Source organism: Bos indicus, chromosome X (genome assembly GCF_029378745.1).
Source record: "Bos indicus isolate NIAB-ARS_2022 breed Sahiwal x Tharparkar chromosome X, NIAB-ARS_B.indTharparkar_mat_pri_1.0, whole genome shotgun sequence".
Classification (NCBI taxonomy): domain Eukaryota; kingdom Metazoa; phylum Chordata; class Mammalia; order Artiodactyla; family Bovidae; genus Bos; species Bos indicus.
The window spans coordinates 72,109,663-72,136,683 of record NC_091789.1 but is presented as its reverse complement, the minus strand read 5'-3'; the positions used below and the strand labels follow the sequence as shown (position 1 = coordinate 72,136,683).

Sequence of the window (27,021 nt, the reverse complement as noted above, 5' to 3'; positions counted from 1 at the left end):
TCATATCTGGGAGGAGACCCAAAATCTATCACAGAGTCCATCTAATTCATAGCCAAAGGAACTGGCCCAGAGACAAGTGACTTGCCCACTGTCCCTCATGGCAATGACAGAGTTCCAGGTCTCCTTTTACTCCAGGGTTACCTGACCATTGCATGCCTTAAGAGTTGTTAAAGAATAATTATTATGTTTAAGATCTTTGTACACAGATAAAAAAGAAATGAATTAAGACCTAGAGTGCCTAGTCCATCATGGAACATAGTACCAGTGGCTAAATCTTGAATTTTACCTTACAGATAAGTGTTTCTAAGTTTCATCTAAGGAGTACCTACATAATATTCAGCTGGAGGTGTTCCTTAAAATTGCCAATTTCCTGGCTTCACTCTAAGCATATTATCCAATTTTACTCTGCCAGCATGAGGCACAGAAATGGGCATTTTGTTTTACATGTTTACCTATTACCTAGTGATTTACAGACACATTAAAATTTGAAAACTACCAAACTTTGGTCTTTAGAGCCTGAGCCCTCAGCTATCTGTTGCAGTCCAAGATCTGCAGCAGACCACAAAGAAGAGTTCCTCTATTTAGAGTTTGTAATAAAAACTAAGTCAAAGTTAAGGTAAATGCAGCCTTTAGTGCAACAGATGCTTTTTACTGTCCTAACAGATCCTTTAAGAAAAATAACAATCACGAGCCATGCGAATTCTTCATGTCACTAAGAGTAACATGTAGGACTGGAATGAGGCCTCCAAAACGTAAAAGGATCTAAGTAAATAAGCACCAAACAAGCAATTCATTATCTAGCTTTCCATCATGGATACATACTCATGCTTCAAAATGAATGCATAAGGGAAAATGACTCTAAGAATCATAAAGAAAACTATTCCGTCATGAACCTCCAGAGAGCCCTCACATATCAATATATCTCGGGCCTGTGGGGTAGATTTTTCACTGTAGATTATTAATGTTTCACTTATGTAGTACCTTTCTGTTAAAGTGCTAAAGATAATTATATGCATTTAAACCATATGTCTATTTTATCTTATACTAAATAATTACTTTCCTTGTCTAAATATTACATATTCTAGTTGAATTTGTTCTCCACCATATCTCAAAATACTAGTTATGACACTATAGCTGGCCTATGAGAAATTAACACTTTATGCTACTTGGACTATATAAAATTATTGTAAAATGAAAAAAACAGCTTAAATTTTATATTTTTAAGATTCTAGGTCCAGATATTAAGGTATTTTATGACCTGAACAATACTACTTCTTTATGTATCCCTAAAAACAGTCATACAAGAGATATGGATCAGTAAATACTTAGAAAAAGAAAAATACATAGCAATTTAAACAGCTCCTAAAATTTGATGCAGTTAGCCCATTTATGTTTAAATGTAAAGCCCAGAAATAAAAAAAAGAAAAAATACTACTTAGTGTAATTTAGACAAGAATATATTTTAGTAACTGAATAACAAATCCTAGAAAAATAAAACTGAAATATAAAAATGAACAGATAAAGAGATCATGTTCAGCTTTCTTTAAAAGCAGATACATTCTTATTTCAATCCTAAACCAGCCTGCAGGCCTGATATGGTTGTAAAGGAATTCATCCTCAGATAACAGGGCAGCATAGTTTATGACAACAATCTACCTAAAAATCATTAAAGTCTTTTCTCTTGGAGTGACATGCATTATCAGCAGAGATTAATCTGATGAGTCTTTAGGTGAGATCCATTTTTAAAAATGCAATAACAGAGGGCTTTGTTGTCATCTGATGAAAATCAATTAGAGGGGGTAAGGCCACAAGGAAAACTAACATCACTCATCACCTACCCCCGGCAGCTGAAATGATTTGTCTTCTGAGCTTGGATGATCAGGAGTTATAGTCATATTGCAGGGAAATTAATTTAGTTTCTATATTCTGAACTCATTTTCCTTGTTCTGGAGGATCTAAACACAAATTACTTTTAATCAAGGTTGATATGTTATTAATACCAAGGAGGATCTTTGAAGAATCATTTTTTAAAAATCGACTTTAGCATTTTTCACTTGTGCTTGGGGGTGTAAATACAGGAAGGTAACTTATATCATCCTTACTTTCCAGATTCTTTATCCACAACAAGGCACTGTACTGAATGGCGAAGACAATAGATTCCACCAAACACTGCACACATTCTAGGAAGAGAATAGGAAAATGAGGATTAGAATTCTTGAGTTGAAAATTAAGGTAATATAATGTTTTTTAAAATATCTAACACCTAATAAATGTAACTGGTCTTAGAAAAAAAATATATTGATAATTTATTATCTTTCTATCATGGTATTAAGGATATCTCAGAGATAAGATTAATATTTTAATGCAGCAGAGGTATTAGTGCTAATAATACAACATGAAAACCTAGAATTGTGACCAAGCTGAAAGTATCCATAAGCAAAGCTCAGTTATCCCCCACTCCCAAACCAGCTACTGACTACCTAAGGTACATAGGCTACAAATAGCCTCAGGAGGTGATGGATGAGACCCCTCCACAACAGAAGTGACCACAAAGAAATGCTAAGGGAAAAACAAGCTGGGAAGGCTCTGGAAATTTTACTTACCATAAAAGTAAGCACAAACTAAATCAGGAACTGAAAACCAGAGCAATAAGCACACGAGTTAATGCTACAGAAGGTCTAAGGAGTTTGTCTAACTCATGAATCTAGGGGCTGGAGTTTTAATGCCCATGTAGGGAAAGCAGAGGCCTTAGGATTCAAACAAGGCAGGGAGTAGAGAATGAGATATTCTCTAATAATATCTGGATCCATAAAGGACTACACTTTAGTGAAAAGGTGATCAAGGGGGGAAATCCAGTGACTACAAGACAGAAAACATTAAATTGTTTTATCTAAAGCCCTGTGTGGGTTTCCACGATGGCTCAGTGGTAAAGAATCCATCTGCAAGGATGTATATTCTTCTGTATTTATTTATTTATTTTTTGAATTTTATTTATTTATTTTTTATTTTTTAACTTTACAATATTGTATTTATAACCAGTGGTCTTCTCTCACATAGACTGGAAATCTGAAATTACACTATTACATGATTTGAGAAACTGTGACTGAGCAACTTCACTCACTAACCAATAAAACATCATGAAAAATGGCTCTGTGCCAGTGTGTGTGCTCAATAGCTCAGCTGTGTCTGATTCTTTGTGGCCCCAAAGACTAACCTGCTAGGCTCCTCTGTCCATGGAAATTTCCAGGCAAGAATACTGGAGTGGGTTGCCACTTCCTACATCACGGGATCTTCCTGACCCAGGGATCGAACCCCGTCTCTTGTGTCTTCTGCATTGGCAGGCTGATTCTTTACCACTGGCCCCACCTGGGTCAGTAGTACCCTGGGAAATTTTGTGGAAGCAACTGCTAAAACTTTCTAGAACAATATGACCTCAATCCAGGCTACATGAAATTATCAAAAACAGAGTTCCCTTATGATGAGCTTATAATCCAGTACAACAGATGAAGAAATACATCTTATCCTGAGTGAGAATTAACAGACATAACAAACAGAAGGATTAGATTCCCACAAAACCTTATTCAGATAGTTAAAATGAGTATACTAAAAAGGGATGGATTAAAAACATTAAGAATGATGGAAAGCCCAGGAAGAAGACTGTGGTAGACTGAATAATGCTCCCATCACAGATGTCCACATCCTAATCTCGGGAGCCTGTGGATATGTTCTCTTACACAGCAAGAGGAACTCTGAAGATGTGATTAAACTAAAGATCATGAGATGGAGAAATTATCCTAGATTTTCCCAATGGATGCAATGTCATCAGAAAGGTATCTTAAAAGAGGAAGCAGAAAGGTCAAAGTCAGTGAAGATGTGCAGATGGAAGCAGAGGTCAGAGTCATGCCACTGCTAAAAGGGGGTCACAAGTCAAGGAATGCAGGGGGCCTTTATAAGCTGGAAAAGACAAGAAACAGATTCTCTCCTACAGCCCCAAGACAGAAGGAGCCCAGCCTATTCATTTTAGGCTTCAGACACCCTGGAGTGTGAGACAACAGACTTTCATGGTTTTAAGCTAATAAGTTTATGGTGATTTATTATGGCAGTGATAGCAAACTAATATAAGACCCATGAAAGTGAAAGTGAAGTTGTTCAGTCATGTCCGACTCTTTGTGACCCCATGGACTATAGCCGACCAGGTCCCTCTGTCCATGGGATTTTCCAGGCAAGAATACTGGAGTGGGTTGCCATTTCCTTCTCCAGGAGATCTTTCCAACCAAGGGATTGAATGTGGGTCTCTGACATCGTAGGCAGATGCTTTACTGTCTGAGCCAGCAGGGTGTCTCTTAATATAAGACCCATAAGTATGTGAAAATGATTATGACAGAGGTGGCATTACAGACTAGTGGGGAAAGAATGGATCACTGAAGGAGTGGTTTTGAGACAATTGATTTATACCATATACAGAATCAATCCCAGGTAGATGAAAGTATAAATATAAAAGACAAAGCTTCTGGAATATATGAGGATATATTTTGAGTTCAGGGGAAATAAATATTTCATAAATAAGATACAAAAGGCTAAATTGTAGAGAAAATGTTGAAAAAAAGTATTTTTAAATGATAAACACTTGGACAACAAAAGAAAAGCCATGGACTAGGAAAGATATAAAAAAATATCTTACAAATTATCTAAAAAATATCAGTTTGGATAATAATTTGGCCATGTCTAATAAAGTTGAAGATGCATATGCCTCAGTTCAGTTCAGTTCAGTCGCTCATTCATGTCCGATTCTTTGCGACCCCATGAATCGCAGCATGCCAGGCCTCCCTGTCCATCACCAACTCCCGGAGTTCACCCAGACTCACGTCCATCGAGTCAGTGATGCCATCCAGCCATCTCATCCTCTGTCGTCCCCTTCTCCTCCTGCCCCCAATCCCTCCCAGCATCAGAGTCTTTTCCAATGAGTCAACTCTTTGCATGAGGTGGCCAAAGTACTGGAGTTTCAGCTTTAGCATCACTCCTTCCAAAGAAATCCCAGGGCTGATCTCCTTCAGAATGGACAGGTTGGATCTCCTTGCAGTCCAAGGGACTCTCAAGAGTCTTCTTCAACACCACAGTTCAAAAGCATCAATTCTTTGGCGCTCAGCTTTCTTCACAGTCCAACTCTCACATCCATACATGACCACAGGAAAAACCATAGCCTTGACTAGATGGACCTTTGTTGGCAAAGTAATGTCTCTGCTTTTCAATATACTATCTAGGTTGGTCATAACTTTCCTTCCAAGGAGTAAGCGTCTTTTAATTTCATGGCTGCAGTCACCATCTGCAGTGATTTTGGAACCCAAAAAAATAAAGTCTGACACTGTTTCCACTGTTTTCCCATCTATTTCCCATGAAGTGATGGGACCTGATGCCATGATCTTAGTTTTCTGAATATTGAACTTTAAGCCAACTTTTTCGCTCTCCTCTTTTACTTTCATCAAGAGTGCAACAATTCGACTATTAGGTATAAATCTTACAGACTCTCAGACATATATACAAAAGATGTGCATAAATATATTTTTTGCTGTATTGTTTTTTAGACAGCATATCATAGTGGTTATGAGGAAGTTGCTGACTGTCTTAGTTTATATCCCAGCTAGTCCATCTAGCAGTTATGTGACCTTTCAGTATCCTATTTTCTTCATCTGTATAATGAGAATAATAGTATTTATCTCATATAGGATTCTTCTGGAAATTAAATGAGTTAATATTTGAAAAGAAGATACACAGTGCTGGCACACAGTATTACATAAAGCACTCATTCATTAAATAAAGGTACTATTTGCTATACATCACATGTAACCCGAATATCCATCAAGAAGAGAATGAACCAAAGAAAATATAGTATATTCATATGTGTGATAAAGAATTTAACCTGGCCCATAAAGACATCTAGCCTTTGTTTCTGTCCTCTCAGAAGTGATCTCTAAGCCCTTGAAATGCCAAGCCTGAAAGACATGTCCTTGTTTGTCCATGGGCCTTGGGTCACCAGATAGTCTTAACAATATGACTTATGGTGGGGACTGGCCATACCAGAGAGTCTTAGGGTAAGGACTAGCCTAAGACTAAAAAAGATCAAAGTCTGATTAAGGATGGAGACTTTGGGAACTGTGATATCAGTTAACCTCTGGTGGGGCTAGAGACTGAGATCAGCTCCATGGGTAAATCAGTCACACTTGAGTGATGGAGCTCCAATGAAAGTTCTGGACAGTTGAAGCTCAGCTGAGCTTACCTGTTTAGCCATCCTTTGTGAAAACGTCTATACAACAATACCAGGAGAGTAACACTGCCTTGATTCCATGGGGAGAGGACAACTGAAAGCTCCACATTTGGAGCCACCCTGAACTCTATCTTATACACTTCTTCCCTTGACTGATCTCAATTTATACCCATTCCTTGCAATAAAGCATAACTGTGAGTTTACAGCTTTTAGAGAGTTCTGGGAGTCCTTCTAATGAATCACCAAAACTGAGACTGGTTTTGTGAACACCCCAAATGTGTAGACTGTGTTAGAAGTACGGGTGGTCTTACAAGGACTATAACATATAACTGTACAGTTGGCTTAATCTCTCACATTGTTGGAATGTTGCTGTTCAGCCACTAAGTCGTGTCCAACTCTTCAACCTCATGGACTGCAGCACATCAGGCTTCCCTGTCCTTCACTATCCCCCGGAATTTTCTCAAACTCATGTCCATTGAGTCAGTGATACCATCCAACCATCTCATCCTCTGTTACCCCTTTCTTCTCCTGCCCTCAGTCTTTCCCAGCAGCAGGGTCTTTTTCAATGAGTCAGCTCTTCACATCAGGTGCCCAAAGTATTGGAGCTTCAGCATCAGTACTTCCAATGAATATTCAGCATTGATTTTCTTTAGGATTTATTGGTTTGATCTCCTTGCTGTCCACGGGACTCTCCAGAGTTTTCTTCAGCATAACAGTTTGAAAGCTTCAATTCTTCGATGCTCAGCATACTTTACGGTCCAACTCTTACAACCGTACATAACTACTGCAAAAACCACAGCTTTGACTATACGGACAAAGTGATGTTGGCAAAGTGATGTCTCTACTTTTTAACAGGTTGTTTAAGTTAGACATAGCTTTACTTTCAAGAAGCAAGCGTCTTTTAATTTTGTGGCTGCAGTCACTGTCCACAGTGATTTTGGAGCCCAAGAAAATAAAATCTGTCAGTTTCCACTTTTTCCCCTTCTATTTGCCATAAAGAGATGTGACCAGATGCCATGATCTTAGTTTTCTGAATGTTGAGTTTTAAGCCAGCTTTATCAGTCTCCTCTTTCATCTTCATCAAGAGGCTCTTTAGTTCCTCTTTGCTTTCTGCCATTAGAGGTGGTGTCATCTGCATATCTGAGTTATTGATATTTCTCCCAGCAATCTTGATTCCAGCTTGTGCTTCTTCCAGCCCAGCATTTCTCACGATGTACTCTGCATGTAAGTTAAATAAGTAGGGTGACAATGTACAGCCTTGACGTACTCCTTTTCCTATTTGGAACCAGTCTATTGTTCCATGTCCAGTTCTAAATGTTGCTTCCTGACCTGCATATAGGTTTCTCAAGAGCAGGTCAGGTGGTCTGGTATTCCCATCTCTTTCAGAATTTTCCACAGTTTATAGTGATCCACACAGATGACCACATTAGATGTCTAATCAGGATTAGACAGGATGATTCTTCTTTGAGGAACTGACATTTGAGTTAAGACCTAGGTGATGAGAAGAAATCAACCATGTGGAGATCTGGAGGAAGAATATACTTCGCAGAAGAAACAGCAAATTTGAAAATGTAAAAGTGCAGAGTAGCTCGGTGTATTTGAGGGAGAGAGACAGAGAGAGCCAGCAGGGCTGGAACATAGTGACTAGTGAGAAATATCACATGAAATGCGGTCACAGAGATAGTCAGGGGCTTGATCATGCAGGGCTTCAGAGGTTAGAGTGAAGACTTTAAATTTTATTCTAAGTACAATGAGAAACCACCAGAAAATTTGAGTAGGACAGTGACATAATCAGATTTGTATTCAAAAAATAGATGAGCCTGGCTGCTGTTGAGAGAATTGTCAATGGGGCAAGAGTAGAATAGGGGAGGGAAGTTATGTCTGCAGTAGATCAGTGAGTGAGAGATGATGCCGGTCTGAAGCAGGGTCATGGCAAGAGAGATGAACTGGAGAGACTGGGGACATATTTAACACATAAATCTGACAAGATTTGCTGATGGACTAGATGTAGCAGGAAGATGTCTTCCTGAAGACAAATTTAAGGTAATACACCTATCCATGAGAGCAGTCTCCCCTCTGAAATGTGTGAACAATCAAATGTTACTGCTCAAGTCTGATAACAGTATTGCTGTACAATAAGTGCTTTGAAGGGCTTCTGCAGAAACATTCTTCTTCCACCTGGGGTGTCATTATTAGGGTCAGCTAAGTCTTACCAACTCAGTAACCAACTCCTGACCATCCTTTAAAATTACTATTTAATACTAATTTCTACATGGGAGGGCATGATGAAGAGATTAGTTTCTGTGCTTTCAAGGAGTTACCATGTACTTGGAAGGGCACAGCACTGTTGATAATTTAAGAAATTATATGGTACAAGTATCTGAGTCCAGTGCATCTTTTGATGCAAGTTTCACACTCACTGAAAAGGTTGTGGGCAGATGGATTGCCCTTTAGGCACTGGCATCACTCTGGGAAGGCATTATCATCATGCTTAACTTAGAAAAAGCTGTCAAAAAGCAATGCATAGCCTTCATAAAGCTCATTCCCAGAAACTGTCCCTATTTTATAGATCTCAGCCATATATCTAGCTTTCCCTGTTCTTGGTGACATTCTGTGGATGATATATTCTCTTTTATTTCCCCAGCTTTTCCACCTGTCCTTAAATTTAACCTTCTATAGGAAAAGTCACAATAAAACTATGTATTGGATGACAGAAACACATCTGTATTAATAACTGCACCAGGGGCCCAGAATAAATTAGCACAAATTATAGAGTACAAGTCATCATTCAATTTTTTAACAATAAAGTCTTCCCAAAGTATTGGGGGTCAATTTACATCCTTGGGTCACAACCTAGGTTCTGTATCTACAGTTCTTGTGTAAAATGGCTCCCTGGTTTATATAAGTGTCAGAATCACTTTGCCAATTCAATGATTCTTCAATATAGCCTATCACAATGATATCCACAGAGCTTTTGATGAGAAAGCACTGATATTTACTGACTACTCTTTAAACAAATTATAATTTAAACTAAGTTGTTGATAAAATTGAACTTTTCAGTCTGAACACTCAGGCTAATAGCCTCATGTTTCTTATTTGCCACATGTCTGCTAAATCAAATTCATTTAAAAACAGATTTTTCAAATTCAAAAGAAAGCCTTGTTCAAATTTTTGGGATGTAGCAAACAAGTATACAGTAAACCAACCAACATATGCCCTTCATGAGATTTCTTTTAATTTCCTTTCTCAGACTTTCTCTGCTGATATCCTCAGGCTTCCCAGGTGGCTCACTGCTCTCAGCTGCAGGAGACGCAGGAGATATGGGTTAGCAGGTTCGATCCCTGGGTCAGGAAGATGCCTTGGAGGAGGAAATGACAATCCACTCCAGTATTCTTGCCAGGAAAATCCCACGGACAGAGAAGCTTGGCAGGCTGGACTCTATGGGGTCTATGGGGTCACAAAGACTCAGACATGACTGAGCAACTGAGCTAGGCTTGATATGATATACTCATCTCTTATTTGAATACTCCTTATTCAAATCCTTGATCCATTTGCCACTTAATCTTCAAAACTCAAATTGTACAAATAACACAGGTAAAGAGGTATCAATTTTGAATCAGGCAATAACAGATTTTTATGATTACATCCAGAATTATATAGGTCCTTCTGAATGCAGATACATGAATATCCAAGGCAAGTATCTTCAGAGATCCCTACATAATGACTCCTGGATCTCTTCCATGAGTTGAAATATATGAGTGCAGCCATCTTCTTAGAGATATAGTCTTTCATTCCATTTTTCTGCCTTCTAAAACAGTCCTTCAGATAATACTCTTTAGCTTAGTATTATATTTTACTATATACAAGCTCTCAATGTCAACTATAAATTGGGAAGCACCTCAGAGTTACTATGCCGACTCTTCAATTATTTATAAAAACACTAAAAACAAAGAAAGCCTACTGTAAAAATCTCTCCATGAAAGTAAGAGCTCATTTTAAACTACCCATTTGTTCCTTCCTTCTATTTAAACTAGATCTCTATGCATGAATAAACATTATCCCCAACTCTATGGTGAGAGGACATTTCTTTTTTCTTTTTTTTTTAATTAATTTATTTTAATTGTAGGCTAATTACTTTAGAATATTGTAGTGGTGTTTGCCATACACTGACATGAATCAGCCATGGGTGTACATGTGTTTCCCATCCTGAACCCCCCCTCCCATCTCCCTCCCCATCCCATCCCTCAGGGTCATCCAAGTGCACCAGCCCTGAGCACTCTGTCTCATGCATCGAACTTAGACTGGAGATCTGTTTCACATATGATAATATACATGTTTCAATGCTATTCTCTCAAATCATCCCACCCTCACCTTCTCCCACAGAGTTCAAAAGACTGTTCTTTACATCTCTGTCTCTTTTGCTGTCTCGCATATAGGGTCATTGTTACCATCTTTCTAAATTCCATATATATGCATTAGTATACTCTATTGCTGTTTTTGACTTACTTCACTCTGTATAACAGGCTCCAGTTTCATCCACCTCAGAACTGATTCAAATGCATTCTTTTTTAATTTTATTTTATTTTTAAACTTTACATAATTGTATTAGTTTTGCCAAATATCAAAATGAATCCATCACAGGTATATATGTGCTCCCCATCCTGAACCCTCCTCCCTCCTCCCTCCCCATACCATCCCTCTGGGTCGTCCCATTGCACTAGCCCCATGCATCAAGTATCGTGTATCAAACCTGGACTGGCATCTCGTTTCATACATGATATTTTACATGTTTCAATGCCATTCTCCCAAATCTTCCCACCCTCTCCCTCTCCCACAGAGTCCATAAGACTGTTCCATACATCATTGTCTCTTTTGCTGTCTCGTACACAGGTTCTTTTTAATGGCTGACTAATATTCCATTGTGCATATGTACCACAGCTTTCTTATCCATTCATCTGCTGATGACCACCTAGGTTGTTTCCATGTCCTGGCTACTGTAAACAGTGCTGCAATGAACATTGGGGTACACATGTCTCTTTCAATTCTGGTTTGAGAGGACATTTCCTAAAGCAGTCTTTGGTACAAAATCTATCAAAGGCTTTTTGAAAATCTGAATGTTCACTGGCTCCCTCTTGTGCACACCTTTTTTACCCTCTCAAAGAACCCTGTTAGATGCTGAGGTATAATTACCTCACAAAACCATATTCTTTCCTCCTGTGGGTTATATGTTAATAACTTCACCCTTTAGCTATTTATTAAAAAATTGACTCTCAGGTCAAATAGTTAGCATTATTCCTCTGTGGTTCCTTGGGCTCCTTCTTTAAACTATGTATGCTCTACACCTTCTCGATACCCCAAGGGAACTGATTGTCTTCAACTGCCCTTTCCAAACTGAACCTCTGCTCAAGTCTCTCACATTTTAAACTGAGAAGGTTGACAAACAAAATTGACCCAGACCTCTGCAATCCCAGATACTCACTTATTTCCTTTGTTGGCAGATAGCAATTCATATAGTAAAATAAAACAAAGGATAGTCACTTCTGTTAGACAAATCCTAGAAAAGGCTTGCAAACCTTTTCAGTGCAAAGGTTAACAGTACTGGCTTGGGACCTGAAGGTACAGCTATTAGCCATGATTCAGCTCAGGCTGTGTAAAAGACTGAGAGTGTTCAAATTAACCAACTAGTCACCTGCACTGTATTAATTTACAACAGGCACAAAAGTATAAGGTATGGACTTAGCCCTTTGTTAAGCATGTGAGACAAATGACATTATTAAGTGTAATAGCCAGAGAAAAACTGAAGATTATATGGTAGAGACTAAAAGCATTATAAAGGAGTTTACAGAAGAAAGAAGTCAACATGTTTAAAGAGATGGGGTTAAAGAATGTCACAGCCAGAGAAAATCTCTACAAGAGCTGGACCAATTCCCTGTTATAGAATCAGAGAAGTTAAACTACTTGCTGAAAAGCACAGAGGTTCTTGCACCCAGAGGTAGTGGAGGGAGATCTGATGGCTAACCCTGAATCAAGCCTTGAAGAGGAGTAGGTTAGGCTGTTGAGGGTGAGGGCATGTTTCTCTCTAAAACATGAGAAAATATAAAGAAAGGTGAGAATGCACATAGATATCTAAATAACTGAAAGTAAAGTGATAGTCACTCAGTCATGTCTGATTCTTTGTGACCCCATGGACTATAGTCCGCCAGGTTCCTCTGTCCATGGAATTTTCTAGGCTAGAATACAAAAGAGCATAGTCATTCCCTTCTCCAGGGGATCTTCCCAACCCAGGGATGGAACCCAGGTCTCCCGCATTGCAGACGGATTCTTTACCATAGGAGTGACTAGGGAAGCCCAAGAATACTAGAGTGGGTAGCCTATCCCTTCTCCAGGGGATCTCAGTTCCTGATCCAGCAATTGAGTGGGTTTTCCTACATTTCAGGCAGATTCTTTATCAGCTGAGCTACCAGGGAAGCCCAATAACTGAATGGACGGATAAATTCTGAAAAGACAAGAAGGAGCTGAATGATCACATGATCATAGAATATGGTTATAGAAGCCTTTGGACTTGATGTGGCAAGCAACAGAATGCCACTGGAAGTGATATGTCAGCTCAAAGAAGGTGGTAGATACTGGGAGCAGGAAAGCTGCTAGGGGTTACAGCAGGAATTCAGTTAAGTGATAAGTCCTGGATCAGGACAGAAGAGTGCAAACTAAGGAAAACATATCTACAAGAAATTGAGAAGAAATAACAGTAGTTAGGACAGAGTCAAAGGTTAACCCCAATATTTCTAGGCTGTCAATTTGTGACAAGAAAAATTCCACTGGAACACTTGTGGTTTCCTTAAGGGGTGCTCAATTTATATAGTAACTCAAAATACAGAGGATGAGATGGTTGGATAGCAACACTGATTCAATGGACATGAGTTTGAGCAAACTACAGGAAATAGTGAAGGACAGAGAAGCCTGATGTACTGCAGCCCATGGGGTCGCAAAGAGTTGGACATGACTTAGTGACTAAACAACAACCACAATAAAATCCAAGTCTAGACTTAGGGAATGGTATATGCGTGGTACAAATACACTACCTATCACCATTGTTAACTATGATGATGCAGTGAAGAATTGCAATGAAGATGATGCAATGAAGAATGAATTGATGCAATGAAGAATGAATTGATGCAATGAAAAAGAATTTTGGAATGGCTATAATAATAAGTTTTGAAAAATCTCAGTTTGGTGAAAAATATCATCCTCTTAAATGTACATATAAAAATTGTCATTTATCTACAACAAGGAGTTGCCAACTGGAAGTCCATGGGATAATCCACCTCTAGGTAAGTTTTGAATGACCTCACAATTTAAAAAAAATTCCCTTGGCATACACAATCTGGACCCCTGGTTTCTCTGCATAAGAGAAAATTTGTCAACACTGAGTTTGCAATCAAGACTAATGGTCGTATAGCAGCTTCTTCCTTTAAATGTGCCCTGTGCTTAAGAGTTCACTGTGGTCCCTATCATTCCCTCCATCTCCTCCCTAGTTCACTTCCTTTCTATGACTTGACTGGTCACTGGAGACATTTGTCATTGCAATTCCTATGCCTCAGTCATTCACTAAGACTTCTTTTGATGTTTTTATTTACCTTGATATAAATGTTCTATGTTAAACAACTATTATTCAAGATGTTGTGCATTACAATTTAAAACACGGATATTCTTGAGTATACTACCCAAAGCAATCTATAAATTCAATGCAATCCCTATCAAGCTAGCAAAGGTATTTTTTAGAGAACTAGAACAAATGATTTCACAATTTGTATGGAAATACAAAAAACCTCAAATAGCCAAAGCAACCTTGAGAAACAAGAATGGAACTGGAGGAATCAACCTGCCTGACTTCAGACTATACTACAAGGCTATAGTCATCAAGACAGTATGGTACTGGCACAAAGACAGAAATATAGATCAATGGAACACAATACAAAGCCCAGAGCTAAATCCATGTACTTATGGACACCTTATGTTTAACAAAGGAGGCAAGAATATACAATGGAGAAAAGACAATCTCTTTAACAAGTGGTGCTGGGAAAACTTGTAAAAGAATAAAACTAGAACACCATACACAAAAATAAACTCAAAATGAATTAAAGATCTAAATGTAAGACCAGAAACTATAAAACTCCTAGAGGAAAACACAGGCAAAACACTCTGACATAAATCACAACAGGCTCTTTTATGACCCACCTCCCAGAATAATGGAAATAAAAGCAAAAATAAACAAATGGGACCTAACTAAACTTAAAAGCTTTTGCACAATGAAGGAAACAATATGCAAGGTGAAAAGACAGCCTTCAGAATGGGAGAAAATAATAGCAAACGAAGCACCTGACAAAGAATTAACCTCAAAAATATACAAGCAGCTCCTGCAGCTCAATTCCGGAAAAATAAATGACCCAATCAAAAAATGGGCCAAAGAACTAAACAGACATTTCTCCAAAGAAGACATACAGATGGCTAACAAATACATGAAAGGATGCTCAACATCACTCATTATCAGAGAAATGCAAATCAAAACTACAATTAGGTACCATCTCACACCAGTCAGAATGGCTGCCATCAAAATGTCTACAAGCAATAAATGCTGGAGAGGGTGTGGAGAAAAGGGAACCCTCTTACACTGTTGGTGGGAATGCAAACTGGTCTAGCCACTATGAAGAACAGTGTGGCAATTCCTTAAAAAACTGGAAATAGAACTGCCATACAACCCAGCAATCCCACTGCTGGGCAAACACACCAAGGAAACCAGAATCGAAAGAGACACGTGTACCCAAATGTTCACTGCAGCACTGTTTACAATAGCTAGGACATGGAAACAACCTAGATGGTCATCGGCAGATGAATGGATAAGAAAGCTGTGGTACATATACACAATAGAATATTACTCAGCCATTAAAAAGAATGTATTTCAATCAGTTCTAATGAGGTGGATGAAACTGGAGCCTATTATACGGAGTGAAGTAAGTCAGAAAGAAAACACCAATAGAGTATATTAACGCATATATATGGAATTTAGAAAGATGGTAACAATGAACTTAAATGCAAGAAAGCAAAAGAGACACAGATGTAAAGAACAGTCTTTCGGACTCTGGGGGAGAAGGCAAGGGTGGGATGATCTGCGATGGGAGGGGGGGTTCAAGATGGGGGACACATGCATATCCATGGCTGTTTCATGTGAATGTATGGCAAAAACCACTACAATACTGGAAAGTAATTAGCCTCTGATTAAAGCATGGCTCAGAGGTTAAAGTGTCTGCCTCCAATGCGGGAGACCCAGGTTCGATCCCTGGGTCGGGAAGATACCCTGGAGAAGGAAATGGTAACCCACTCCAGTATTCTTGCCTGGAGAATCCCATGGACGGAGAAGCCTGGTAGGCTACAGTCCACGGGGTCGCAAAGAGGCAGACACAGCTGAGCGACTTCACTTTCTTTCTTTCTTTCTTTCTTTAAAACAAATTAATTAAAAAAACAAAACAAAAAAAAACACCCTTTTTTTCCCTCAAAAGATCGTTGTGATGATCTGATAAAGATGAAGACAGATTGTGAATTATAAGCTATAAAAGTTTAAGATTATCATACAGAAAAACCAGCTAAAGTATGGACTTAGGAACTAGAAGAAGATTGATGGTAACAAAAGGTATTATGTTCAAGTTTCCTCTTAATTCTTCTTTACAAATAAATGCTCTAAAGATCTTAAAAAAAATAAATAAAATATGGATCTTCTAAATTAAAAAGAAATCAGTTCAAGACACAGCAAAATGCAAATGTTAATAGAACGGGTAGAATTCCAACAGTATCCATTTTTTGTTTTGCTATACAAAATATTGAAAGAGGGAAAGGTATTTGATGCCCCTAAGTGACCACAATTAAGCAGAGTGTTTCCATTTTAAGTTGACTGTAAAAATAATTGCGGCATCTTGGGAAAGCTTGTGAATATAAATTTGTCTCAGCTTCTTTCTTTAGACTGAAAAAAAAAATCTACCTATGAGATGAGAGTCAGTGATAAATCAAAGATTAAACCTTATTTTGAATTTCTCTTACTTATAATGTTAACACATTATACTTTGGTCATTAACTATTTAATAATATAGAGATATACCTAATATTTTTCAGATACTTATATTATCACAATGAAAATATAAACTTGAAAAATAAGCAATGGTCATTCATGTGAAATTAATATCAGGTCTGCCTAATGACTGAGAGTAAAGACAATTTTCCTCATTTATGAACTTGTCTTCCTTTTGTCAAAGTTCTAGGGAAAAAAAAGACAATGTCACTTTCAAAGAAACAAAATAATTATAGTGCATACTGAATTTTAATTTAAAAAATGACAACTTGCTTTCTAAATTCACAGTCTTGGATTATTTTCAAAGATAAATTTACTCTATTTTAATAGGCTATGACAGATGTAATGCCTGACTACATAAAGCTGCATTTAAAATTTAACTATCATCAGCTATAGGACATGAGTGATAGAGATCTACCATTCCCATACATGCAACTGTAAAAAGTACAAAGCTCAGTAGCAGGAAATTTTCCATGTGTCCCACTGTAATTAAGTTAAAAATAACATGCAAATCCAAGTAAAAAGTTCCTGAGAAATAAGAAGCACTGAGTCCAATGACATATCTTTTTTGTTTCAAATATTAAACTGCCACTTGAATTACTTTTTTATAACAAGCTCAAGTAAAATTCACAAAAGCAACATAATATCTATCCAATATATTATTCAGATAATTGTGTATATTCGTAGTATAATCTAACTTTTTGATGCCATTAACCCCAAACAATAGACATTTTAAACTGACAGAACTCAAGTTAGTTGAGTACTGCTTCTAAAAATGATTCATATTTTACTGAAAGAAGACATAACAACACTGCGCTCGCCTTCGACTTTGCCCTGGTGACATCGAGTTGCATTACAGATAAATTAACAGTTGTGAAAATTTGAGGCTGGTAGCCCATATCCTACATAGTCTTTAAGAAAGCAATTTCAGCACCCGTCAAGGTAGGTAGGAATTAGCAGTTGTAATATTTTTTAATGTACCTGCAAAACAATAGGACCCATTTTAGGTGAACTTTTTGATAGCACTATTCCTGATTTATGAATTTATATATAATTTAATTATTCTATTAACTCTTCTGATTACTGCTTCAGCTAATAAAAGTGAAGTTCACTTCCAAAATAAATTTTCATAGAAGGTAACTGCCTCCAACTAGTTGTTTTGTTTAATTAAAAACTAATGTAACAAGAAAGAAAACAGACTTCAGGGTTACTGAATATGTCCTGTAAGACAAATGTACTCTGTGGATATAATGTTCCCAAGACAAATCCAACAGAACAGAAAGTATCTCTTCATCCAATTTCTTTACTTTCCAAATGGAAGAACTATTTTAAACATATTCATTTGTACTAATTTTGAAACTGCAAGAATAAAATCTCAACTGTATTTGCTTTAGAATTTGAAAGCACAAAGAAGTGAATCTCTGAAAATATTCCTCAAATTCTGAAATGTAAAATACAAGGCACTGTTTTCCTTTCTAAAATTATACATGTGGGATTCTATACATGAAAAATGAACAGTAGGTCTTTGTCTTAACCAGTTTTTCCTGAAGGTGGCAAGAGACCTTCTCTGCCTTCTGAAGATAAATAAGGCTCTGACAGTTTTGCAGGGAGATCAGGGAGTAAAATGGCAAGGGCTCAAACTAATATATTAGTCTTATTTAATCTATTTTTACACACAGAACATTCTGTGTCCTGGATTTAATTCTTCATTTTATTATTTTTTAAAAAGTTTTCTAGACCTTCATCTGAGGTCCTATCATCAAAGCTGTTGTATCATACAAGAACATCAAACTAATAAAGAAAAATAAACATGATGTGATTTTTTCCACAGAAGTAAAAAAGTAATCCTCAAAAGGAAATCATATTTCAAAAGACAGAAAATTTACATAAAATAAATTATTAGGATGCAGAGATGCTACAAAGAGCAGGTAGCAGTAATTTGTGTGTTCATCAAGGTCTAAGTGGGGTACTGTCACAATCGCCACTCCTGATTAACTTGCTCACTATGTCCCAGTCATATTAACCTTCCTATATTTCAAAAGATCCCACCTTAGACCCGTGACACAGTTCCAGCTGCCTAGGCTCTTTGCCCAAATCATCAAAAGATTAAGCAGTGCTTTCTCTGGTGGCACTCAATTGCCATATAAGTCTCTTAAATTTTGTGTACTGTCTCTCCATCTGTAACACTCTTCAACATCCCCAAGCCTCAACCAGAGACTTTCTCTCTTTTCAACAATGTATGTCTAGCACCCACAGAAGAGCCAGTATAATACATCCAATACATGTATTTATTAAATTAATTCTAACTTTTCTTCTAAATACGCATATTATAAAACAGAGAGCCCAAGTTTATAGTCAATGCTCTCCTAACTTTTCACATAAAAACGTATTCATTTTAGGTCTTTGGTAAAAAACTCAGTAAGTGTGATCCAGTCAGTGAGTGTCTGTGTGTGTGTGTGTGTGTGTGTTTGGCTGTGCTTGAGTGCATGGATATTTAGACAAAATGCATATGGCTATCACAGAATGCACAAAACTCGCCAGTGTATTGATAGTAACAAACACAATGAATACTCTTACTAAGTTCCTCTTATGATCAAGAGTATACATTTGCAAGACAGGTTTAGTGGCTCGATCTTTGGCCAGGGAAGATACACGTTTCAAAGAGGACATATTCAGTGGAAAGGAAAAAAAAAAATTTGAGATCAGAACCAGTTTAAGTCTCCAAGATCTCAGAAACTTTTTGTGTTTTATTGGTTTATTTATAAAACTTTCTAATGTAGAAAAAGCTTATTTTAGTGAAACTTCTAGTTTCTAGTTTAATAATCATAACAACTAGTATTCTTTCATCTTGTAAAAGGGTAGTACATAAACGTATAAACACTGAACTAGTGTCTGTTGGGGGCCCGTGTGAGGCACTCCGCCCATGGCAAAGGTCATGAAGAAGGAGGCTCGACATACGCAAAGGCGGGATCGAGCCTGAGGAGTCTCCCTGGAAATTCTCGAGCATCTACCCCCATAACCAGACCCTGCCTACTTTACTACTTTGTGCTCTCCCCTACACCTCTGACTTTACAGGGAGCTGTCCCCCACCACCTCTTTTGGAGGAGTTAACTTAGAGCTCCAGTTAATAATAATTCCTGGGCGTGATAGGAGTGTTTCAACCTACAGACTCCTCTGAAGGTTCTCTAGCCTGCCTGACAGGCTTGTCTGGCCACATGTGATTGCTCACAGCCTCCCAACTGTGAGAGGCACGAGATGCTTTAAACCTTCTAAAAACAGGTTCCTTAGAAAAGTTAGAAAACCATTAGTATAAGTATAATGGGCTGATTAGAAATTGTATTGGTGAAGGGTTTTTCATTTGTTGAGCCAATGTTTGTTGCTAAGTCTCCATATCCCCTGCCCTTACACACATTAATGAATATATAGAAGAAATAAGTATTAACCTTTGATATTTATCATGTTAGACCTTAGGCTAAGTAAATTCTTTCCTTAACTAAAACCCACTACACCCTCACCCTATAGGAATGTAACTTTATTTGGGTGGCGTCTGTTTTAAGAACAATCACCTCTGGAGAAATAAGTGTTCTGGTTGACTGACCACTGTCACAAGCAGAGGGTCATAAATTGTCAGCAGGCCCCCCTGGCCAAAAGATGATGTAACACCCCTAAGACCTCTGTATACATTTGTATGAAGCACCTGACTTTAATAGAAGTCAGGACTGCTGTCCCCACGTGATTTTTGTATAACATCTCAGTGTATAAAAACGGACTCTGGAAAATAAAGAATTGGGATCAGTTCCTCGAAATACTGGTCTCCCCATGTCTCTCTCTCTAACTCTGGCTAAGTCTCCATCTGGAGCGCGGAACCTGCCATGCTTACTAATTATGCCTGGGCTTCTAAGATCCGACCGGGGAGGCCTCAGTGTCTCCTCTCCTTCAGGAGAACGGAAGGACGCCTGCGGCCTACGTAAGTGGTGCAAGCTTCTTGTCTTGAAGTTTTATTGGTCTCCCGCGTAAACCAAGCTACTCAGCCTCTTTTCTCCACTGAATTTTCCGACTGAGCTATCCTCATTCTACTACTCTTTATATCTTTGATGAATATTTAAATAGTCACCGACACCGTCTCCCCTTTGAATACCCTGGATCAGCTGGGGCTGGACCCCGGCAAGTGTCTATGCTGTTCCCATACTGAGGTTGAAAAACATTTCAACTTTGGTAATTTGACCTCTTAAATATACTCTCTTCTTCCCAATCCTCACTGGAAACTTATGAAAACAATTTAAAAAAATACATGGTGTGTGTAATCTTTTTCCATAACTCAATTTCCCAATATATGGACTCAAGTTTATCTCTTATATAAACTCTAATGGGAAATTCAAATTTTTCCAAGCTATTTACAGAAGGATCAGCTTTTGCCTTTGTCAATAAACAATACAAATACTTAAAAAGGCAAAACGTACTTGCAACACTAGAAGATGTGGTAGGGAAAAAAAAAAACTTTGGGATTCTCAGACTTAGACAACAGCAACAAATTTGTTTATACAATGATACTTACCATATTGAGCAATCTGGAGGAACTGTTTTAGTTTTCAAAGATTAGAGTAGTTTTGACACTATGCATAAATTAAGGCTGGGATACTAAGTAACTAACTGGATGGTCAAAGTAAAGATTATAAACCTTATGAAGGCCTTTTTTAAACCAAACCAAAAGGATTCAAGGGCTTCCCTGGTGGCTCAGTCAGTAAAAAATCCACCTGTGATGCAGGAGACCTGGGTTCGATTCCTGGGTTGGAAGATTCCCCTAGAGAAGGGAATGGCTACCCACTTCAGAATTCTGGCCTGGAGAATTCCATGGAGAGAGGAACTATAGTCCATGGGGTCACAAAAGGATTCAAACTGATTCTGATTAAAAAAAAAAATCAATTTAAATTTTGCATTCTTCATATCGTCTGTACTGTCTAAGTTTCTTATCATAAGCATGGATATTCTGATAAGCAGGAAAAGAAAAAAAGTATTTCCTTTTAGGAAAAAAAAAATAAAGGTCAACGTGCTGCAAGGTATAACCAGAAAGTGTACAGTAGCAAGTTAGGAAAGAAAATATCAAAAGCGTAAACAGAATCCTACGCTGCTGAAAATACATCTGTTCAATTGGCTTTATGAAATTAAAAATACATTAAAATCTAGAATCACAGAGAGCTAAAGTTCATACATCTTATATAGTATTTTTTTCTCCTGAACAAGACATCTAAAATTTTTTCCCTTTTCCCTAAAACTCAAGGAAACTTATATATTGGCTGTTCATAAGCTATCTTTCATTTAACAAGATAAAAGTGATAAAAGTCATCACTCATAGATGAATTTCAGATCTCTTATGAATTTTATACTCATATAAAACATGTTATTATGTTTAATAACCTAACTGTTCTCAACTGGAATGTTCTGTGAGACTATGTGTCTTAAGTTTGTGGGGGGAAAAAAAAGGGTGGTGTTATGGTGGGACCTATGCAGAGACTACAGCCTCTCTTACCTATGCCAAGAGAGACTATGTCTCTCTTATCTAGGTCTTCCCTGGTAGCTCAGTCGGTGAAGAGTCTGTCTGTAATGCAGGAGACCCAGATTCAACCCCTGGGTCAGGAAGATCCCCAGATCCCCTGGAGAAGGAAATGGCAACCCACTCCAGTATTCTTGCTTGGAAAATACCATGGGCAGAGAAGCCTGGCAGGCTACAATCCTTGCGGTCACAAACAGTCAGACACGACTGAGTGACTAACACTTTCACTTTCACTTATGTCAAAGCCTTTAAAAATTCGCAGGGTATGTCCCTGGGAATGGGTCAAACATGCAAAAAGATGGATGCATAATGTATGTTGACAAAGGAGTTGAGAACTACTGGTTGTCTAAATATCATATTCTTAACAAAACAAGAGGGCATCCCACAAAACAGAGAACGTCAAAGCTGCCCAAGGACCTTTCACTATGCTTTTGTGCTTTGCTGTCTTTGGCATCCTTCCTTTTGCTATCTAGCTTGTATTTCCCATAGACATTAGGTGTTTTCTTTATACCATTTCAACATATTAACTACAAGTTCCAAACTGACATTAAGGAATTAAACTCACATAGATTTACAAACTTAACTTGGTATTTCTAAAGAAAACATTCCTACTTATGGGGAGGTTTTACCCGTGGTCTGATATCTTCCAGGGGGAACAAAATGCACACAAGCTCAAGTTTAATCTGCAAGGCTGACAAATTCATTTCTTTAATCTAATTATGTATCATATATGAGGGTATTTTTAAAAATATTTCTAAATGCAATGATCAGGTCAATTTTATTAGTATATTTTATTATTTATTTGTTAGTATATTTCTGTGACTAAGAAATATTAGTATTTCGACTAATTAGTATTTGTATTAGTATATTTCTGTGACTATGATCGGGAGAAGGCAATGGCACCCCACTCCAGTACTCTTGCCTGGAAAATCCCATGGATGGAGAAGCCTGGTAGGCTACAATCCATGGGGTCGCTAAGAGTCGGATATGACTGAGTGGCTTCACTTTCACTTTTTACTTTCATGCACTGGAGAAGGAAATAGCAACCCACTCCAGTGTTCTTGCCTGGAGAATCCCAGGGATGGGGGAGCCTGGTGGGCTGCCGTCTATGGGGATGCACAGAGTTGGACACGACTGAAGTGACTTAGCAGCAGCAGTGACTAAGATCATCTCCATAAAGAATGGTTAATAGCAAAAACATTCATTCTGTTCAACTGACTGAACATCAAGAGTATCAGTAATGTTTACTGGGCCTTGAAAATATTAGCTCCAAAGTTTACATTCTAAGGAAAATTCTTTTCTACTCCAGGAAGTATTCAGGAATAAAGCAGTATTTCTTTTCTCATGTAAGTTTGATAATATTTGATATCTAATTATCATAAAGCAAAAACTATTGGAGATAAGTAATACAATCTCATTATGGCCAGAATATTTAAGTTGAAATTTGAAAGTAGATGACCAAATGGTTCTGCTTTACACTTGATTTATCTGTACTATACAGACACTGTCTTAGTCTGCTATTCTTAAAAGAGTCCATTTTAAGTATTAAAACATTCATGTACTAAACAGACGTTCAATAGTGTTTTTTTACTTCTACTTTAGAAATATGAAGAAAACTAACATTTGTTTGCAATTGATTTGTTTGTGAAAGAAGTACATCATAACATGCACCACCACAAGGCAGGAAAAAGTCAGGTCTAACCTCACAAAAAAAAAAATGACAAGTACCTTTTGCTATGCTTTTGTGCTTTCCAGGCATGGGGGGAAGTGCCGCGCTAGATTTCAGACAGCAGGGGTTCTGATCTTGGTTCACCCACCTCTACCCTAACAGGATGACAGGTAAGTGCTGATTTTGAAGACATCATGGAAGGTGGAACACTTCAGTCAGAAATTTGGCTCTCAATTCATTAAGCATTTGGAACCCCTCCACCATACCTAAGAACCTGAAATTACATATGCACAACTTAACAAAGCTTGGAAATTATTTTATTTTATATAACAAAGGCTCATGTAGTGCTCATTATGTGCCAGGTACTGTTATAAGGTGTCCCAGACTGCTCAGAGGGTAAAAATTCTGCTTACAATGCAGGAGATGTTAGAGACATGGGTTCGAACCCTGGGTCGGAAAGATCACCTGGAGAAGGAAATGGCAACCCACTCCAGCATTCTTGTCTGGAGAATGCCATGGACAGAGGAACCTGGTGGGCTGCAGTCCATAAGGTTGCAAAGAGTTGGACACAACTGAGCAACTAGCACAGCACAGCACTGTTTAAAGAGCTTTGCAAATACTGATTTCCTTAATCCTTGTAACAGTCCTATATTGTTATTTCATTTTTACACCAGAAGGAAACTAAAAACACAGAGGAGTTAACCAGGAGGTAAGTGGCAGAGCCAGGATTCAAACTTAGAATGTCTGACATCAGGGTCTCTACTCTTAACTACTATATTACGCCACCTCTAGGAATATGATATGTTAAAACATAAGATCAGGATCAAAGTCAATTGCTCATTCAATAAATATGAATTATTTAAAAGGGTTTATTTTAGAGTTAAATCCTTCTATTTGTAAATGCACCTGAAGAATATGGGTCTATGCATATGGTTCAGTTCAGTTCAGTCACTCAGTTGTGTCCAACTCTTTTTGACCCCATGGACTGCAGCACGCATATAGGACCATGCATATGCATACAGGATCACAATTAGATTGTACATTCAAAACTGAGTATTTTCAAAGTCTAATATAGCCAAAAGAGATTTACTTAAGAAAAACAGCTACATACAGATTCCATTTTTCTTCTGAAAACTCCAGTTGGGAAACCAAAATTTTCAAAAATATGACTGTTTACAAATACATGTGCATTGAATGAAAAAATGTAAGGATACCAGTCTAAAAATAAACCATGGGTTTCTGATATTCAAAGTATATGAATTAAAAATTGTAGGAGAGATTAAAAAATTAGTTGAAACTAGTTTGGTTTCCTAAGTAGGCTAAGTATATCTTCCTGTTTATGCTACTCATTTGTTTAGCAAATTCTGTTTACATACAGCATATAAAGTAAAAACATTCAAATTGTTGTGAATACTAAAGTGGTTGAGATTTAAATTGATGAGGTTTTGCCATATGGAAGTGGGGTGTTTTTTGGCAAAACTTTCATTCTATGCCAAAATATCAAGCAAGGAAGAACCTATTGCTTAATTTGGGGAGAGGGGAGAAGATGAGGCATGAACAAGTAGAGAAATGAGGAGGAATGGTTAAAAACTAAATTATTTCAGCCCCAAGAGAGATCTCTTTTACAAATTATTTCTCTAGTACATGAAAGAACAGTTTCTATACTGCAGTATTTAATTTCTCTCCATGGTAGTTTCTAATTAAATTTTCAAAATATTTAATCTATTAAGCACCTATTATGTGCCAGTGAAAGTTCTAATCAGTAAACCATGTATGAGAAAAACATACCAAATTCAATAGCAAAAAAGAAAAAATTATGGAGTACCTATTTATGTGCTAGTAACTACAGGACACATAAAGATGACTCAATTTTATACCACAAATCTAGCTATCAACAGACACAATTATTAGGTAATTTAATTACACAATTAAATTCCAAATACCAGATTTGTTTGTATAAACTGAATGCTGTATAATATATAAATTAATATTTCAGTAATTGCAAAAACATTCTATATTCATTCTAAATACCAAAACTGTGAAGTCATTCACAGTTATTTTTGTTATAATACACTACATTGGTGATAGACAATTTTCAATGTACTTTTGCTAACATGATCACATTTAAGTCTCACAATAGCTCTGGTCAGGAGATAGGATTAGATTTAATTAGCTATAACGCAGGTAAAACAACTGAGGTTCTGAGAATTTAAATGACAGGTTCAAGTTTGTGCAAACAATAACAGTTTTTGAGCACTTAGCTTTTGAGCACTCATTACCAAAGTTGAATATAAACTGATGAGTATTTGGAAACGAACAGCATTATTACAACTGTATACAAACACCTTAATTAGATCAATCTGGAACAAAACCAAATTAAACAAGAGAAGAGAATGCATGGAAACCAAGCTATCTAACGTAGCTGGCAAATGAAGCCTTCAGTTCAGTTCAGTAGCTCAGTTGTGTTTGACTCTTCGCGACCCCATGAACTGGAGCACGTCAGGCCCCCCTGTCCATCACCAACTCCCAGAGTTCACTCAAATTCACTTCCATCGAGTCAATGATGCCATCCAGCCATCTAATCCTCTGTCGTTCCCTTCTCCTACTGCCCCCAATCCCTCCCAGCATCAGAGTCTTTTCCAATGAGTCAACTCTTCGCATGAGGTGGCCAAAGTACTGGAGTTTCAGCTTTAGCATCAGTCCTTCCAAAGAACACTCAGGACTGATCTCCTTCAGAATGGACTGGTTGGATCTCCTTGCAGTCTAAGGGACTCTCAAGAGTCTTCTCCAACACCACAGTTCAAAAGCATCAATTCTTTGGTGCTCAGCTTTCTTCACAGTCCAACTCTCACATCCTTACATGACTACTGGAAAAACCATAGCCTTGACTAGATGGACCTTTGTTGGCAAAATAATATCCCTGCTTTTCAATATGCTCTCTAGGTTGGTCATAACTTTCCCTCCAAGGAGTAAGTGTCTTTTAATTTCATGGCTGCAATCACCATCTGCAGTGATTTTGGAGACACCAAAAATAAAGTCTGACACTGTTTCCACTGTTTCCCCATCTATTTCCCATGAAATGATGGGACCAGATGCCATGATCTTAGTTTTCTGAATGTTGAGCTTTAAGCCAACTTTTTCACTCTCCTCTTGCATTTTAATCAAGAGGCTTTTTAGTTCCTCTTCACTTTCTGCCCAAAAGGTGGTGTCATCTGCATATCTGAGGTTATTGATATTTCTCCTGGCAATCTTGATTCCAGCTTGTGCTTCTTCCAGCACAGCGTTTCTCATGGTGTACTCTGTATATTAGTTAAATGAACAGGGTGACTACATACAGCCTTGACATACTCCTTGTGCTATTTGGAGCCAGTCTGTTGTTCCATGTCCAGTTCTAACTGTTGCTTCCCGATCTGCATATA

General features: G+C 37.7%; 1 protein-coding gene across 6 annotated transcripts in view; it reads right to left on the bottom strand.

Annotated features, from left to right (window-relative positions):
* CHM (CHM Rab escort protein) overlaps nt 1-27,021 on the bottom strand; it is a 260,470-nt gene that overhangs the window by 90,098 nt on the left and 143,351 nt on the right. For 5 of the 6 annotated variants that reach the window (XM_070785342.1, XM_070785345.1, XM_070785347.1 and 2 more), the window contains one exon: nt 2,103-2,180. The exons of the other annotated variant lie outside the window; for it this stretch is intronic. In XM_070785342.1, coding sequence (XP_070641443.1) covers nt 2,103-2,180 — 78 coding nt within the window. The remainder of the gene's footprint in view (nt 1-2,102; nt 2,181-27,021) is intronic. 6 annotated transcript variants of the gene reach the window in all.